The 18,464-nt window shown below is 40.7% G+C and overlaps 1 protein-coding gene across 2 annotated transcripts in view; it reads right to left on the minus strand.

Moving 5' to 3' along the window:
- Nucleotides 1-8,650: 8,650 nt before the first annotated feature.
- The window catches only part of MRAP2 (melanocortin 2 receptor accessory protein 2), a 58,761-nt gene continuing 48,947 nt past the window's right edge, over nucleotides 8,651-18,464 (minus strand). For both annotated transcript variants that reach the window (XM_061207384.1, XM_061207383.1), the window contains exon 4: nucleotides 8,651-10,155. In XM_061207384.1, the coding sequence (XP_061063367.1) occupies nucleotides 9,762-10,155 (394 nt within the window). In that variant the 3' untranslated portion in view covers nucleotides 8,651-9,761. The remainder of the gene's footprint in view (nucleotides 10,156-18,464) is intronic.

The raw sequence follows: 18,464 nt of genomic DNA on the forward strand, positions 1-18,464 counted from the left end.
AGGGTTGGAGGGAACCATTATAAATACAGTTGGTCTGAGTTGAGGTACTGCTGCCCTGGCAGCCAAAGATACCATTGATACCTTTAAGGATAGACATTTTCCCAAAAGTTCAATGAGTGAGGAAGTATAACAATCTACTGATTGTTAAGACACAGCTGCATGTAGTTAGCACCACAAGTCAATTATACTATGTTTTGATATTTGAAAAATAATTATCCCATTTTTCTTTGAAAGTGCAGTAGTAGTAATAGAAATGATAAAGAAAGAGCCATCTTTGAGATAAACAATAGAATAAGCAATTCTAAATCTGTTGGATACCTTGACAATATGCAGGAAATGAGCTATATGTCTTCTGCAGACATCTGTTAATGCAGGGCTCACACCTGCAACGTATAAAACTAGTTTTTTCAGCAGACAAAGGGAACAAAGTCAAGATTCCTGATGTTGAAAGGTTTGCTATATGGCAGGAAAGATCAGAAAAGTACATCTAGCCAAATATGAATAAATGCAATAAAAGTATTATGAAGTGTGAATGGAGCACAGAATAAAGAGAAATTCCTTTCACCTGGGATCTGGAGAGCCTTTTTTGGAAGAGATGGCCAAAGAAATGGGTGGAATTTTGGTAGAACAGGATGTAAGGAAGTGAATTTAAAAACTGATTCTAAAATTCATATAAAAATGCAAAGGATCCCAAGTACCCAGAACAACTTTGAATAAGAAAAATGAAGTTGGAGGACTTACACTATCTGATTTTAAGACTTTTTGAAGCTACAGTAATCAAGAAGTATGGTATTGGTGTAAAATTGGCAAATAAAATAATGGAACAGGATAGAATGTCCAGAACTAAACCAACACATATACGGACAAGTGATTTTCAATAATGGTGCAAAGACAAATCAGTGGAGAAAGGATCTTTTCAACAAATAGTGCTTGAAGAATTAGATATCCATATGCAAAAAAAAAAATGAACTTTGCTCCATACCTCACAGCATACACAAAAACTAACTCAAAATGGATTATAGATCTAAATAGAAAATCTAAACCTGTAAAACTTCTAGGGAAAAAAAGCATCGGATTAAACCTTTATGACTTGGGTTTGGCAAATATTTCTTTGCCATAATACCAAAAGTATGATCCATTTAAAAGAGAAATTGATATACTGAACTTTATCAAAATGAAGACGGTCTTCAAAACTCTTCAAAAACATTGTTAAGAAAATGAAAAGACAAGCCATAGATAGAAACTATTTGCAGATCGTATGTCTGATAAAGAATTTATATCCAGAATAAAGGACTCTCAAAACTCAATAATAAAGCAAACTCCCCAATATGACAATGAGCCAGATTTGAAAACACACCTCACAAAGATATCCAGATGGATAATAAGCATATGAAAAGATGCTGAATGCCATTAGTCATTAGTGAAATGCAATCGAAAACCACAATGAGATACTACTACACACATACTAGAATGAATAAAATTAAAAAGACTGACCTTACATAGCGTTGGCAAGGAAGTAGAGCAATAAGAATTCATATACACTGTGAGGAATTTACAGTAATACACTCATTTTAGAAAACTGTTAAGCAGTTTCTTTAAAAAGGTAAACACCTATCTACCATACGACCCAGACATTCCTCTTCTAGGTGCTTTAGAAAATAAAAGCATACGTCCATACAAAGCACTGTAACCAAACATTCATTGCAGTTTTATTTATAGTAGCCAAGATTGTAAATAACCCAAATATCCATCACCAAGTAAATGGATGAACAAATTAGGGTTTATCTAAACACTGCTCACAATGAACTACTCAGCAATAACTCAGCACTAAACACTACTCAGCAAAAAAAAAAAAATAATAAACTATTAATACACACAACATGGATGAATCTCAAAATAATTATGCTGAATGAAAGAAGTCAGACAAAATAGAATAGATACTGCATGAATCCATTCATACAAGTATCTTGAAAATGCAAACCAATATACAGTGATAGAAAGCAGATCAATGGTTTCCAGGGGAAGAGATGGGGAGGGAGGGATTACAAAAGGACAGGAGAAAACTTTTGTGGGTGATGGGTGAGTTCATTGTCTTGATTGTGGTGATGGTTTCTTGGAGAAACACTTAGGTCAAATGTATTAAATTGTCTACTTTAAAAATGTTAAAAATTATTTTGCCAAGTATACCCCAAAGCTATTTTAAGAAAAAGCAATTCAGTCCTGACCCACCTCAATGTCTGACTGGAGTGAGATGATAGCCCCTCATTCTGTCTGCCTAACAGGAAGGGGCAGGGGAATTTCTCTCATGGAAGGTAACATATGTAGCATCAATGGATTTTTCACTCACAATGTCTGCCAAGTAATAAAAAATTTCTAGACATGAAAAGTGTCAAGACTAAATGATTGATAATATGAGAATAAGAAACATTAGACAATAGATGCAAACCCACAGATGACGTAAAGAGTTAAAAATAAAGACTATAAAATAATTACCTTTAATATATTAAAGAAAATAGAGGAAATTATGGGAAAATAGATGACAGTATAAAGATGTTCACCAGAGAAATACACTGGCATCTATTTTTAAGAAAAATCAAACTGATACTCTAGAACTGAAGCTTTCAGTTCTGGAAAACATGGTGAATTGAGCTGATTTGGATCTCTTTTAAGTAAAACTTTTAGTAACGCTGGATAAAATACAACAACAACAAAAATAATATAGAGCTAACTATGAAGGAGAGAGAAGTTCCCAGGTGACATATAAAGAGGACACTTAAAGCCAGAATGGTAAGTTTGTAAGCTGATGCCACAACACTCTGGAGGGAAGGGGTTTTAATCTGCAGTGAATAGGGCTATAATGTCTATTTAGAAAAAAAAGGTTCATACCAGATGTAGAGACTTCCTTTATAGAAACCTCCCTCATAAAAGTTATTGGATGAGCTGCCCCTTCATTGAAAGGGAGACAGAATGAACTCCACACACACACACACACACACACACACACACACACACACAGGAAAGGGATGAAGAAACTGGTGCTTCCAGGGTCTCTAGGAAAAAAAGTCTCCCATAAAAAACCTAAACTCCAAGCCCATGTTTCATGTGGATATGGAATCCAAATGTATACTCTATTTATGATTCAGGAATTCCCAAGCAAAAAACATAACAATTCCAGATTGATCAAATTACTTACTTATCCTAAGGGATAAGCAATACAAAATTGTTCTCTAGGGAAACTTTTATAAAGCAGAATGTATGGGACAATCATAGGAAAAAATAATGCTTGCTGGAGAGCTCACACTAAGTACACGTGCATACAGGCACATACACACACACACAAGACAAAAAATAGAAGTAAATAATTGGCCATGAGGAAGAAGTAGCTTACCCCAAAAACCAGGATGATTAGTATTCCGGAGCCTAAAATTCTGAAACAATCTAAAAGAGAGCATAAAATAAATATGAATGAGTCATTAAAAAAATAAAATAAATCATAGAAAACATGAAAAATCAGGACATCATGAAAAAAAAGATCAATTTTTTAAAAGAACTAAACAGAACTTATGTAAATAAAATATATATAACATCTGATATATAAAATTCAATGGTTATTGCAGAATACTGAGTAGAGTTCCCCATACTACACAGTAGGTCCTTGTGGCTTATCTATTATATGTCTAGTAGTGTGCATATGTTAATCCCAAACTCCTAATTTATCCCTCTCCCCACCTTTCCCCTTTGGTAACCATAAGTTTGTTTTCTAAGTCTGTGAGTCTGTTTTGTAAATAAGTTCTTTTTATCATTTTTTTAAGATTCAACGTATAAGCAATATCATATGATATTTGTCATTCTCTGTCTGACTTACTTCACTTAGTACGATAATCTCTAGGTCCATCTATGTTGCTGCAAATGGCATTATTTCATTCTTTTTTATGGCAGAGTAGCATTCCATTGTATATATGTACCACATCTTCTTTACCCATTCCTCTGCTGATGGACACTTAGGTTGCTTCCATGTCTTGGCTACTGTAAATAGTGCTGCAGTGAACATTGGGGTGCATGTATATTTTCGAATTATGTTTTTTTCTGGATATATGCCCAGGAGTTGGATTGCTGGATCATAGGGTAATTCTATTTTTAGTTTTTTAAGGAACCTCCGTACTGTTCTCCGTAGTGGCTGCACCAATTTACATTCCCACCAACAGTGTAGGACAGTTCCTTTTTCTCCACACCCTCTCCAGCATTTATTGTTTGCAGACTTTTTGATGATGGCCATTCTGACTGGTGTGAGGTGATACCTCATTGTAGCTTTGATTTGCATTTCTCTAATAATTAGTGTTGTTGAGCATCTTTTCATGTGCTTTTTGGCCATCTGTATATCTTCTTTGGAGAAATGTCTATTTAGGTCTTCTGCCAATTTTTTGATTGGGTCGTTTGTTTTTTTGATATTGAGCTGCATGAGCTGTTTGTATATTCTGTAATAACCTATATGGGGAAAGAATCTGAAAAAGAATGGATATATGTATATGCATAACTGAATCACTTTGCTGTATTCCTGAAACTAACACAACACTGTAAATTAACTATACTCCAATATAAAATAAAAATTAAATTAAAAAATAAATAAAATACACTAATAATAAAACAATTCAAAGGGTGGGTTAAACAACATTTTAACTTGCAATATCTAGTAAGTTCATTAAAATTCAAGGGTAATCTAAAATAATTGTTTAAAAAGAGAATAAAAATAAAGGAGCCAAAATGAAGCCTTCAGAATAGGCCAGTCACTATTCTAAAAGATCTTTATATATTTTATCACTTAAGGCTCACAAGCTTTGAGGTGGGTAGTATCCCTTTTTATATATGAAGGAAGTGAGTCTCAAAGAGATTAGGTATCCTGGTGAAGACTGCACAGTTAGCAAGTGATGGAACCAAGCCCAGACAGGCTATCTCTAGACCCCATGCTCTTAACCACAACTGCAAGGTATAAAGCAGAAAAGGAGAAAAGCAAAGTAGATAGAAATCACAAAATAAAATGCTAGAAATAAAACATCATTGGTAATCACAGTATATTTAGATGAAATAAACTCACAAATTAAAATTTAGATTTATAAATTTCATTTGTTAATCTGAAACAAAGCAAAATTAAAACTTAAAACAGATTGAAAGTTTAAAAGAATAACAGAGAGAGGTCAAAAGTTAGAGATAGAAAAAAAAGATATACCAGAGAAATATTAACCAACAGAAAAGGAATCATTCAAGCCTTCCCCACGTTCACTATTTACTTGACACCCAGCTTGATCGGCCATTTACTGGTTCTGTGCCCGAGCAAAATACTGAATTTCCCAGACCCTTAGTTCTCTGACCTGTAAATATAAGAAACAGTCTCTCCCTCCATCAAGCCAATTTTTATTGACTACTGACTGTGTCCCAGGCACTGGTCAAGCCACTTGGGACCTATCAGTGAACAAAATAAAGATCCCTGTCCTTGCAGAATTTATATTCTAGTAGGAGGAGCAGAAAATAAACAACAGACATAATATTCATGTGAACTGTATAGTATGATAGGTGATGAGCGCTCTAGAGAAAGAGCAATAGTATATGGTCCGGGAGATGGGGGTGCCGGGGCAGAGATAAGGGAAATGCAGTCCCCAATTTACAATGAGATGGCCAGAGTTGGCCTCATTAAGAACATCGAGAAGGGGGTATTTGTTGCTAGGGCTTCTGTAACAAAGAACCACAAACTGGGTGCCTTAAACAACACAAATTTATTGTCTCACAGTTCTGGAGGCTGCAAGTCTGCAATCAAGGTGTCAGCAGTGTTGGTTCCTTCTGAGGACTGGAATCGATGCTGGGAGGGAGAATCTGTTCCAGGTCTCTCTCCTTGGCTTGTAGATGGCCATCTTCTCTCTACATCTTCCCATCATCTCCCTTCTATGCATGTCTCTGTGCCCACATTTCCCCTTTTTATAAGGATACAAGTCATATTGGATTAGGGCCCACCCTAATGACCTCATCTTAACCAGTTACATCTGCAACAATCCTATTTCCCAATAAGATCACATTCTGAAGTATTGGGGGTTGGGACTTCAGCATATGAATTTGGGGGGGGTGGAGGAGACACAATCTGACCCACAACAAAAGGCATTTGAGGAAAGACTTGAAATAAGTGAGGGAGGAGCCATGTGAATATCTAGGGCAAGAGTGTTCCAGACAGAGAGACTGGCCAGGGCAACAGCCCTATGGGTACATGTCTGTTGTCTTCACGGGACGGCAGGGAGGCCAGTGTGTCTGGAGCAGAGTGAGGCGGGGGGCGGGGGGGGACAGGAGATGAGATCAGCCGAGGGAGTCGGGGGGAGGAAAGCTTTGAGGTCATTGCAAGGACTCCAGCTTCTTCACTGAGTGAAATGAGAAGCCACTGCAGGATTTTGAGCAGAGAAGTATCCTGACTTAACTCCTATTTAAAAGGACCCTTTAAGCTTCTGTGTTGAGAGTTCTCACCGTAAGTTTACAAAAAATTAACTTAACACAGAGGTGGCTTAGTGCCCAATAAATGTCACCTGTTATTGTTTATAAGGGTGATGGTGGTGTCCTACCCAGATTTTACTATCCAGTGTGTTATTCCCAGCTGCTGGGGATGCTGGCCCACTAGTGCCTCCTTCTCTAGACAATTGCCCTTTGGTCAAAGTAGAAGCTGCCTTACCCTGACTGGCTTGGTTTACCAAAAGTCATGCCCCTGCCTCAAGAAAGAATGACTCTGTGATGCAATTTATGCCTCTTGTCTGATGGAATGAGCACATGTGACATATTGAGGAGGCTCACAATATTCTTGAGAATGTTATACCAGCAGAAACACTGCCAACTTGGGGACAGAGAGAGAACAAGAGGAAAGAAGGCTGGCAGACTCCCCCAAATTTTACATTCAGGGAACAGGTTAATAAACTACTCAGTTACGAATACATTCTACCCTTCAAGAAAAAGGAAGGTTTCAAGGGTAGAGCTGCAGGCCCAGAGGGCAGCCATGGGCCACAGAAGATTATTTACGGGCCTTGCAACCTAATGGAATTTGCCCAGTTGAATTCTGAAATTGCTTGGAACTGGTGACTCCTTTCTCTTTTCCAGTTTCTCCCTTTTTGAACAGGAATGTCTAGAACTGGTATCCTATGCTTGTCCCACCATTGCATTTTAGGAACAGATAACTTGTTTCTAGTTTTACTGGTCCACAGATGGAGAATTTTTCCCCAGGATGGATCATACAAAGGGTCTCACCCATACCTGACTTAGATGAATAAGATGATGTCATTTGGGACTTTTGAGCTGATACTATTTAGACTATATATTGGACTTTGATTTGATGGTGTAATATTTGAGACTTTGAAGAATGTTGGGATAAGATGGATGTATTTGGCATGTGGGATGGACATGAATCTTTGGGGCCAAAGAGGAGAATGTGGTAGGATAATTCACGCACCCCCCCCCCAAAACATGTCCTTTCCTAATCCCTAAAACCTATGCATACGTTACCTTGCATGGCAAAAGGGACTTTGCAGATGTGATTAAGTTAAGGACCTTGAGATGGGAGATTACTGTAGGTAATCCAATGTTATCACAAAGGTCCTTATAGGAGAGAAGCAGGATGGTCAGAGACAGAGATGTAAAGTGGAAGCAGAGGTGACAGTGATACAGGGCCTTGAGCCACGGAGTGTGAGCAGCCTCTGGAAGCTGAAAAAGGCGAGAAAATGGATCTTTCCCTAGAGCCTCCGCATGGAACACAGCCCTGATGACACCTTGATTTTAGCCCACTGACACTGATCTTAGACTTCTGCACTCTAGAACTGTAAGAGAATAAATGTAGGTTGCTTTAAGCCACTGAGTTTGTGGTCCTTTGTTACAACAGCAACAGGAAATGAGTCAGGAACCAATGAACATGATATGCATGTGCTGCCTGCTGTGTGGTCATAAAGTTCTTTGTCTCTGACCCAGGAGTCTTATATCTTCTGCCAGCTTCCACAGAACTGTGTCCTGCTAACTTGCTAGCTTTCAAAAGGGGTCAAATCTTAGACCTTTCACAGTTCTTGACATTTAATTAACAAAAATGATAGTATCATCATGGGTATTTTTCTATCTTTTGAATATCCTTCAGTCCTCTAATAAATCTATTTCTAAATAAGATACCACTTAAATAGTTTTGAATCTTAATAATAAATAACCCATGGTTTATATTTTGTTACTTAAGTTATTAATAATAATATTCGCATTAGTAAAAGTTATTAAAATCAACATTTTAATGAATGAAAATAGCAAGTTTCTTTTTGCAAGAGTGTGTGTTAACTACAAGAAATGTTCCATGCTTTGACCTACTGTTCAGTGGTAGGGTCTTAAAGAATAATATTTTCCTCAATAGACATTATGGGAAAGGGGTTTCTTTTGGTGGAATAATTCCTAAATGAAATCTGGTGCATGACTCAGACCACTGGGATCCTAGAGACGATAGAAATTGAGACACTATAAACATGGAATCATTTTTAAATGAAATGAAAAATTGGATGTGTGAAAACAAAGAAGCTGAGAAAATTCTGGTGCAATAAATGGATTTATTTTTCAGCTTAAGCAAGACAGGTGGTAAACAAATCCATAATGAAAATGCCACCCAGAGTTTAGCAGCTGGCCATGCATAAAACGTGACTGTGCAAAACCAAGTCGTTTCCAAAACAGTGTGCAGGCTTGATTCCTTCATGACATTAACTCTGGGTTGCCCCAGGCCACCTTGAATATCTGTTGATGGGGTATTAATAACCCATTCACCATCCCAGCTCAAAGCCCACACACTAGCCGCATGACCATCACTTCCACATCTGCCAGGTAAACAGACAGCCTGGCAAATAGCACCCTTCTTGTTCACTAGCCAATGGCACAGTAGCACGACCAGACACAGTTACACCAACACAGAGACACAGGAGGCACCTCCCCTCACCCAGCTGACAACCTTCCATACATTTCTGGGGACAGGATTGTCCTACAATGTACCATGAATTGGTACTCATCCCAGGAGAGGAGGGGCAGGGCTGTCTCCAGGTTTGAGCATGGGTGGCTGGAGGGTCTCAGAACTGTTTCAGCACAAGCAACAGAAATGCTGGCCACAGTGACCATGAGAAACGAGTCTCCTGACGTCCCGGTAGATGCTCAGGCTCCTGACAAAAGCTGGGCTCGGTTAAGGGTTGAGTGGGTGTTACAGACCTGGGGGATGCTACAACAAGAGCTAAGAGGCAGCGCCCTGGTTTATTCTGCTCTGGGTATATCCAGCCTCATCCGAATACAAAATCATAAATTCACAAAATATTAGAGCTGGAATGGATCATCTACCGCAGACTCCTCACCTTACAGTTAAAGAGGTGGCAGCCCAGAGAGGCCAAGCAACTTGCTGAAGGTAGAGCGTGGTAGTGGCAGGTAGGAATGCTATATGCCAAACCCCATTCAAGAACGCTGACACTGAATACGTGGCCAAGTTTTTCAATGACAAGGAGGATGAGACAGTGTAAATACTCGGTTCCCCAAAAAGCCCCAAATGTGTTTAAAGGCATAAACACTCAGCTTAATCAGCATTCTTCTGAGGGGGCTCTCTTCTCTCTCTGTCTTTCTGTCTCTCTGTCTCTCTCTCTGTATCTCATACACAAACACACACAATCTTGGTGAATGAAGATTTCTTGCTATACAAAGGCAGACCCAACATCTTCAGGAAGACACTTTACAAAACATGCCTCTCAATCCAAGTCTTTGTGTGAGGTCTGGGCAACTGGCTTATTTTCTAGAACAATAGGTCGTTCTGAAATCAGGAGATCATCTTCCCCAAAGGAGGAGTTCTGGTCCGTGTGGATGAAGTTGGGGATGTCAAATTTCATGAGCCTGTTCAGCTCTTCCTCTGGCCGCCCACTGCGTCTGATGGCTTCCTGGAGTTGAATTTCACTGTCGAGGGCTGTGGTCTGGAGACCACCTTTGGCCCTGTCCAAGTGGTCCACTTCATTGATGTAGCAGTGAAAGAGGGACCTGGATTCCTCATTGCCCTGTCGAGAAAAGACCTTATCTGGTTCCAGTGGCCTTCCAAAGTCTGACACAAAGCTGTTCATTCTGAATCTCTTCTCCGAAGACTCTGCATTGCTGTAAAGAAAAGCAAAATAAAAGACTGCTTACACTCCAGCTTAGTTACCTGCAGAAGCATGGTTTTCGGCATCTATGGAGTGCAAGTCCCTGTACACAGCATGCAGACAAACATCAGAACTGAGAGATGTCACTTCTGAACATGTACAAATAAAACCAAGGCAAGAGTCACAAGGTGAGGGCCCTTGGACCATCCTGAAAAGAGACCTTTCGCTGAGGGAGCCTTGATATTCTGCATCACACACCAGTGTTCCTCAGTGGGACCCTTGGATCATCTGCATCAGAATTACTTGAAGTGCTTCTTAAAATGCAGGATTCTGGGTTATGGTCCCTCAGGATCTCCGGAGGTAGGGACGGGTAGTCTGTAGTTTCATAGAATCCCCAAGGAGCACTACTCATGGTCAGGTTTAGAATCACTGGCCGACATCAGGCCGGCCTGAACAACAATACTATCTCACAAGGGTGAGTTTCATGTTTGTCAAAGCACTGTCATATCCATTTATCTCACCCCATTCTCAAAACTGACCCGTGCTGTCACTTAGGCCAAGAATTATTATACGCATTTCACAAAGGCATAAGCTAAGGTAAGGGGGGGTCAGATTTCCTGCTTGATTGACACAATCAGTGATAAGAGTGCGAAAAAACTCCAGTTCCTGATTCCTTGTTTCATTCAGTGTGGAACAAATCAGCAATTCAATGGTAATAAATCGGTGAATGGATGAATAAAATAACTCTCAATGAGTCCCACGAGTGCCTGACAGAAAGAGCAGGGGCAAACTGAATAACTTGATAGCCCACCTACTTTAATCACCATCCTTTCCAGATTCCAGAAAGGTGACTCCCACACAGGTAGTGACTCTGTAAGGTGAAGAATCATGTCTGAACACTTGCAAATCCAGGATAGAACCTGACAACAATTAGGCTCTGGAGTGTGTAATCTCAGTGATTTCAGTTCTTAAATCTCTTCTTTCCCATCCCATCACTCAAGATACAGCACTTATGACCAAGTTCTCATGGGGCAGGGGACATGGAATCAAGTTACAGGTCTGAAAAATCTGATCTTAAAAACTAACCTCCAAATTATCAAGAATCACCTGGATTTCAGGGCTCAGCAATTCTAGAAGCTTTGCAATCCAGGCAGCGGAGGGACTTTTATATCAGATTTATCTCCTGCTGTGATGACCTGGGTGACATCAGATGAGGAATTCCTCTCAGAAGCCTGAGTTTTTCCTTGTAGTGATAAAAGCCTGATTAACCAGTCTCGTTGCCCACTCCACAAGGTGATGTGAAGATCAATGATTGACACAGGAGTACAACATTCACTAGGTCATGTATTCAGAATTCAGAGAAAAATCATTTGAGAGAGACTGATGGAATTCTATTTTAATGCAAATTTAATAGGAATAGGTCTTATCTTTCAGTAAGTGATTTTCTTCCCCTCATTGTCATTTCACTTAAGTTTAAAAGATGTTTGAGAACAGCGATGAGTGTGCCAGCAACCTGTGACCTAAGAAGCTAAAATGTCACCTAGGAAAATAGGGGATTAACATGTTTGGAAAAAGCATGGTTAGGACTGCTGGGGTCACACCATCCCCCAATTCCAGGCTAAGAAGCTCTGAGTACTAGCTTTCCAGCTTGCCCGGAGCATCAGCTGAGTGTGAAGGCCGACCCAGAAACCCAGCTGTGTACAGCAGCTCTTCTATAACCCAGGCTACATGTTCTCAGGATTAAATTGAGTCCATTGACCACCATCCCTGCCGCTTGCTGAAGAACGAAGGTACAGAAGACCAAGAGTGTTTTGCCCCTCCCCAGGGGAGAGCCCAGGCGATAGACACTAAGATGCCTTCCCTGTTTCACCCCCCGCTCTTCTCTCTCCCCATGATCTCTGGGTGTGGTAACAGTGCAATCTGTCTGATTCTCCCTCCCTAAGAACAAGGGAAAAGCCCATCTTTGTTCTCTTAGAGTCTGGTAAACATTAAATACTCAACAGACCATCCTGTTCTTCCTCTTTTGTTTCCCTGACTGATAAGCTAAAAAACCTGGATGTGAAAAATTGTGATCACGGACACAGCTTGCTTCTATTCAGTTACTATTCATCTCATCGTTGGGCAATATTTACGTACTGAAATCCATAGATCTTAAATGTAAAATTCAATGTGTTTTTATTGATAGATACACCCATGTAACCACCCTCCCAATCAAGATATAGAATATTTCGTTTCTTCTGGAAAGTTTCCTTCTATTCAATTTCCAGCCCCTTCAGGTAACACTGCTCTGATTTCTATTTCCATTGATTAGCTTTGCCTGTTCTTGAACTTCCAGTCAATTTCCACCTCCCAGAGGCAATCTGTTTTGATTTTTATCACCGCAGATTAGTTTAGCCTGTTCTGGAAATTCATACAAATGGAAGCATGCAATATATAGTCTTTTGTGCCTGTATTCTTTTGCCCAGCATTATGCTTTTGAGGTTCATCCATGATGTCGCATGCAGCAATAGTTTGTCCTTTTCCTTGCTCAGAAATATCCTGTTGTACAAATACACTACAATTTGTTTATGCATTCTACTGTTAAAGGGCATTTGGGTTGTTTCCAGTTTGGGTCTGTTATGAACATTCTTGAAAAGTCTCTTTGTAGATACATGTTTTTACTGTTCTTGAGCAAATACTAAGAGTAGAATTACTGGGTAGTATAGTAGACGTTTCTTAACTTTATAAGAAACTGCCGAGTTTTCCAAAGTGGTTGTATCATCTTACACTCTCTCCACAACGCATGAGAATTACAGCTGTTCCACATCCTCGTCAGCCCTGGGTGCTCTCCGTCTTTGTAATGTCGGTCATTCTCGTGGGAGTGACATGACACTCAGTGTGATTTTAATGAGCATTTCTCTGATGTCTAATAATATTGAGCATCTTTTCATGCCCTTATTGGCTATTGGTTTCTCTTCTTTTGTGAAGAGCCTGTGTGTGAGAGTTTTGCCCGTTTTAAAATTGAGGTTACCTTTTGTTATTGATCTGTAGTTTTGTCATACATTCTGAATACAAGCCTTTTGGTAGATGTATGTGTTGCAAACATTTTCTCTTGACCTATGACTTGCATTTTCATTTTCTTAAAGATGTCTTTTGATAAGCAGAAGCTTTACATTTCAGTTAACTTCAAATTATTAACTCTTACCTTCTATGTTAGTGCTTTTTATATCCTCTCTAAGAAATAATTGTTGACCCCCAAATCACAAACCCTTTGCTTTCTTCTAGAACCAATACAATAGCCATGAACCACAGATGGCTATTTATTTAAATTTAAATTAAGTAAAACTTAAAATTTGGTTTCTCAGTCATATTACCCACATTTCAAGTGCTCAATGGCCACATGTGGCCAGTGGCCACCTAATTAGGCAGCACAGAGAACATTTCTGTCATCATAGAAAGTTCGATTGGACAGAGCTGTTCTAGGAGCTTCTACTTTGGGTTTATGATCTATGTTGAGATAGGGTCAAGGTTCATTTTTTCCCATATGTTTATCTTGTTGTTCCAGCACTGTTGTTTAAAAACAAAAACAAAAAACAAGAAGAACTTTCTTTTCAATTGACCTTATACAAAAATCATTGCATTTCTACACACAGGTAATGAAGGATAAGAAAATGAAAAAAAAAATTCCATTCACAACAGCATCAAAAAAAAAATATAGAATACTTAGGAATAAATTTAACAAAGGATGTGTAAGACCCGTCCACTGAAAATTTCAATGTTGCAAAGGGAAATTAAGGAAGACCTTAATATATGAAGAGATATACCAGGTTTGTGGATTGGCAGACTTCAGGTTAAAAGCCATATTACCATAGACATAAACTATTGAAGTTTCCTTCCTTCAAGGGCCAAAAGCCCTTCTCCCTTCTGTTTTTGTCTGCTAACGTTCACTCTCCAAAGCCTTCCAATAGTAATTCATTATATTTTGTCCAGATTTTATTTTATTTATTTATTTTTTAATTTATTTTATTTTTGCTTGCATTGGGTCTTCGTTGCTGTGCTCGGGCTTTCTCTAGTTGTGGTGAGCAGGGGCTACTCTTCATTGTGGTGTGCGGGCTTCTCATTGCGGTGGCTTCTCTTGTTGCGGAGCACGGGCTCTAGGCATGCGGACTCAGTAGTTGTGGCTTGCGGGCTCTAGAGCGCAGGCTCAGTAGTTGTGGTGCACGGGCTTAGTTGCTCCGTGGCATGTGAGATCTTCCCGGACCAGGGATCAAACCCTTGTCCCCTGCATTGGCAGGTGGATTCTTAACCACTGTGTCACCAGGGAAGTCCTTTGTACAGATTTTAAATTGTTATCTGCAAGGTTATACTAAAACATGCTACTCTGCCATTACTGAAACTGGAACCCACCTGCCTAATTCCTCTTGGCCCTTCATGAATCATTTTAGGTGTCACCTTCTTCCCTGACTCCTCCAGTCTGAGTTGGGATGTTCTCCCAGAGGACTGGGTGCTTCTCTCCATCTGCCTTCTCACTCTGTATTAAGCCCATTTCTTTACTTGCCTGGCACCCTCCTTAAGACGATCAGCTCTTGCGGCAGGTATTGTGTGTTTCTTGTCTATGTCCTCAGTACCCAGCACAGTACTAGGCATAGAGTAGGTGCTCATTAAATTTTTGTTACATGAATGAATGCATCAATCATGAAGAGATCGCGAAACTAAAGCAACTCTTGCCTTGGCAGGAGGCCTCTCCTACAGTTGGGGAAATCAATTCAAGGGCATACCCAGGGTTGGCAATCAATTTGAGGGCATACCCAGATAAGGTTGAAAAGAAGGACTGGTGAGCCTTAATAGAGAGATGGCCTGTTACTAGAGATCCTGAGTGTGACTCCAGGTCCAGAGATACAAGAGATTCAGCAAACTAGCCACATCTAGGACTGCCCTGCACCTGTTTTTGGCCAAGGGAAGCACTGCCTCTGACTGTACCCTGCAGTACTCCCCACATCCCCAAGCTCTGTCCTAGAGTCTTCTATGGTGCCTCCTGCCTTGCATTGTTGGAGCTCACAGACCACAGAGCTACTGCAAGGGCATCTTGCACCTTCTATAACTGGCCCACTTTGGAGGCTGCAGGAGACTCAGGTTCCACAGGGGAGACTTTCCACCATTTATTGGTTAAGAATGGCTTCAAGAAAGCCCAGTGAACTTCCTCCCCACCCGGTGGTTACCCAGTCTTTTTTTTTTTTTTTTTTTTTAATTTATTTTAATTTATTTATTTATTTTTGGCTGTGTTGGGTCTTCGTTTCTGTGCGAGGGCTTTCTCTAGTTGTGGCAAGCGGGGGCCACTCTTCATCGCGGTGCGCGGGCCTCTCACTATCGTGGCCTCTCTTGCTGCGGAGCACAGGCTCCAGACGCGCAGGCTCAGCAATTGTGGCTCACGGGCCTAGTTGCTCCGCGGCATGTGGGATCTTCCTGGACCAGGGCTCGAACCCGTGTCCCCTGCATTGGCAGGCAGACTCTCAACCACTGCGCCACCAGGGAAGTCCTACCCAGTCTTTAAAGCAGACTAGCCCTCATGAGTCACACCTGAAAATGTTCTTGTACACTTAATGTTGGAATAGCAAAGGATGCTCACTAATTAGGCAGGGGGGATTTTGTTGCTGGATGTTGCCTTAATTCAGTTTTCAGGAAACATGTGCCATATTGTTAAGGCTGTCTTTCCAACCTTATAAAACATGTCCTGGTAGATAACCTGGGTGCCATGACAGAGAGAAGAAGGCTAGTTGCAAGCTTCCCATCCTCTGAAACTCAGTTGGCATATGGAAAAATAATGCTCACTGGCACCTATTAGAGCAGTTAAAACAGTTTAAAATCAACTTGTTCTTCCACAGCCTTGGTTACACCTGTGAAAATTAAAAATTACAAGGGCTAACATCTTAAATACCACCTTGATTAAAATGATAATTAAAACCAGAAGCCATAAACTTCAATAACTGGAACACTGAAAGAACGAGAAACTTTGAGATGTTGACTGAGCTAGCAATTAATATCATGTTATAAGTATCATAAAGAGAAGAAAGGATACTGAAGAATGTACTATAGACTGAATGTTTGTGTTCCTTCAAAATTCCCATGTTGAAACCTAACCCTCCAAGTGAGGCCCCAGTGAGATCCCTCGCTCCTTCCTCCATATGAGGACACAGTGAAAAGTCCATCATCTATGAACCAGGAAACAAGTCCTCACCAGACACTGAACCCGCCAGCACCTCAACCTTGGACTTCTCAGCCTCCAGAACTGTGAGAAATAAACTTCTGTCATTTACAAGCCATCTAGTAAATATCTATGGTATTTATAGGAGCCTGAACATACGAAGACAATTAGAAAATTCAGAATCACCAAGAATTTTAGTGCCTTTCATTATTTTTGTCACATTCCTACCTATTCTATATTTTGTCATCATGAAACTGAGATCTAGCTAGTGTGTTTGCAAGAAGTTCTCCCGTGTCATCCTAACTTTTGAAAAATGACAACTGTTTATTTTGATAGAGCCTTAAAATCACTTGTTTTACTTATTTAAGAATCTCTATTCCTCATTTTCAGCTTATTATAAGAAATGCAATTTGGACCTAACCTATTGATCGCGACATCCCCAAACTCCACCAGCCAGAGTAAAAAGACTGTTCAGACTGTTCTGATTCTTGGTCTTTTCTTCTTCTCACTCTGGGTTGTGTCATGTGTTGTCCGAACCTGTGGGATTTTCTGTACCGGAACAGAGATCCTCCAAAGTGAGCACCCATCCAGTCCTCTGGCATTTGTGGTGCATGTCATTTGCTTCCATGACACTTCCCTGCTCACAAAACTTTCATTGATTCCCCAAACTCTTCTGCCTGATCTTTCAGACCATCCTCTCCCACATCACGTGGCCTTTCCAGTGTCCGCTCCCCCCAGCCCCCTCGCCAGCCCTACCGTCCGGCCACATGGGACCTGACTGCTCCCCTCTGAGCCTTTGCTTGTGCTGTTCCTCCTACCCCTTCTCTGTCAAAATCAAATACGTCCTTTTCTGTCCAACTCAAATGTCCCTGCCTCCATGGAGACTCTCTGATCTCCCAACAGGAAGGAATCTGCCCCCCTCTGTGCTCCTTTCGATTTTACTGACCTCGTCTTACAGGATGCAGTCCTTCCTGTCTCATGTCAGAGCTATTTGGTATGATCTTTTCTCTCCCATATACTGCTGTGCTGTATGCTATTCGTCTTTGCATCTCTCAAAGGGCCTTGCCATCATACGACCCTCAATCAATGCACCGGATGGCTGTATCTGCAGGTGGTCCAGAGCCCTGATTCCTGTGAAAGGCACAGCCACCTCCAGTGTTTAGGGATGTGCTCCTTCCTCTGTGACCCTACGAGAAGTCAGGTCAGGAGGGCAGACTTCTCCCACCTTCGCTGGCAGAGGGAAAACACCCGTAAGATTCTGGGTTATTCCCTTAGGAATTTTCCAGATTTATGATGAGTTTTTACAAATGGAGTGCCTGCTGCTGTACTGAGTCTTAGCATGCCTGACTATCCTCAGGTTCGCCCCAGTCATGAAAAGTGGTGGGCAGTCCAGCCTGTGGGAACCTAGTGTTTCCAGCAGTCACTTTCAGTGGACTTTTAGAGATGCGTAAGCCAAACAAAGACCTGCTAAACTCTGTGATGAACCACCAGTGAGAAAATAATAATAACCACTTCACAGGAGCCATAGCCTGTGCTGAGAGTCTCATCTCATGTAACAAGCCCTAACAGAGGCACCAACCAAATCCTTGTGTGTGTGTGTGAAAGTGCCTTTTGGTTGCTTTCGTTGGTAGTTCCAACTTGCCAGGGAGATTTCAGTCTCTCTGAGGCAAGAAAGATTCTATTACCTTAGGATGACCCTCAGCACACCCATAGCTGTGCACTCAGAAGACACCTTGTAACTGATGCGGAATTAAAAAGTGACTCCTGAACAAAGGTGTATAACTTGAATCAGATACATGAAGCAGTTGGATTTTTTACCTGTTGATATATGGAGACCTTTCAGAATGGCGGGTCTTCCTTGGGAACCACTCTGCACTACATCTGCACTTAGCTGGTTTCTGTGACCTTGGTCATTATCAAAGACCTTGAGCACAGACATTCTCTCGCTATTAGCTTTTAGGTGCGCTGTACCCCTCCTTTGGTGAGGGTCATATTCAGGTAAATTGCAACTCAAGGTAAAATGTAAGTTCCATTTTTACAAGGTCATGAGCAATCCTGTCCTCACCCCTAAAAGAAGACCATCCCCACCTGGACAAAGTGCACTTAGCAAAGGCTACAAAAGGAGGGTATTTGAGGTGTAT

This window comes from Eubalaena glacialis, chromosome 12, assembly GCF_028564815.1.
Source record: "Eubalaena glacialis isolate mEubGla1 chromosome 12, mEubGla1.1.hap2.+ XY, whole genome shotgun sequence".
Taxonomy (NCBI): domain Eukaryota; kingdom Metazoa; phylum Chordata; class Mammalia; order Artiodactyla; family Balaenidae; genus Eubalaena; species Eubalaena glacialis.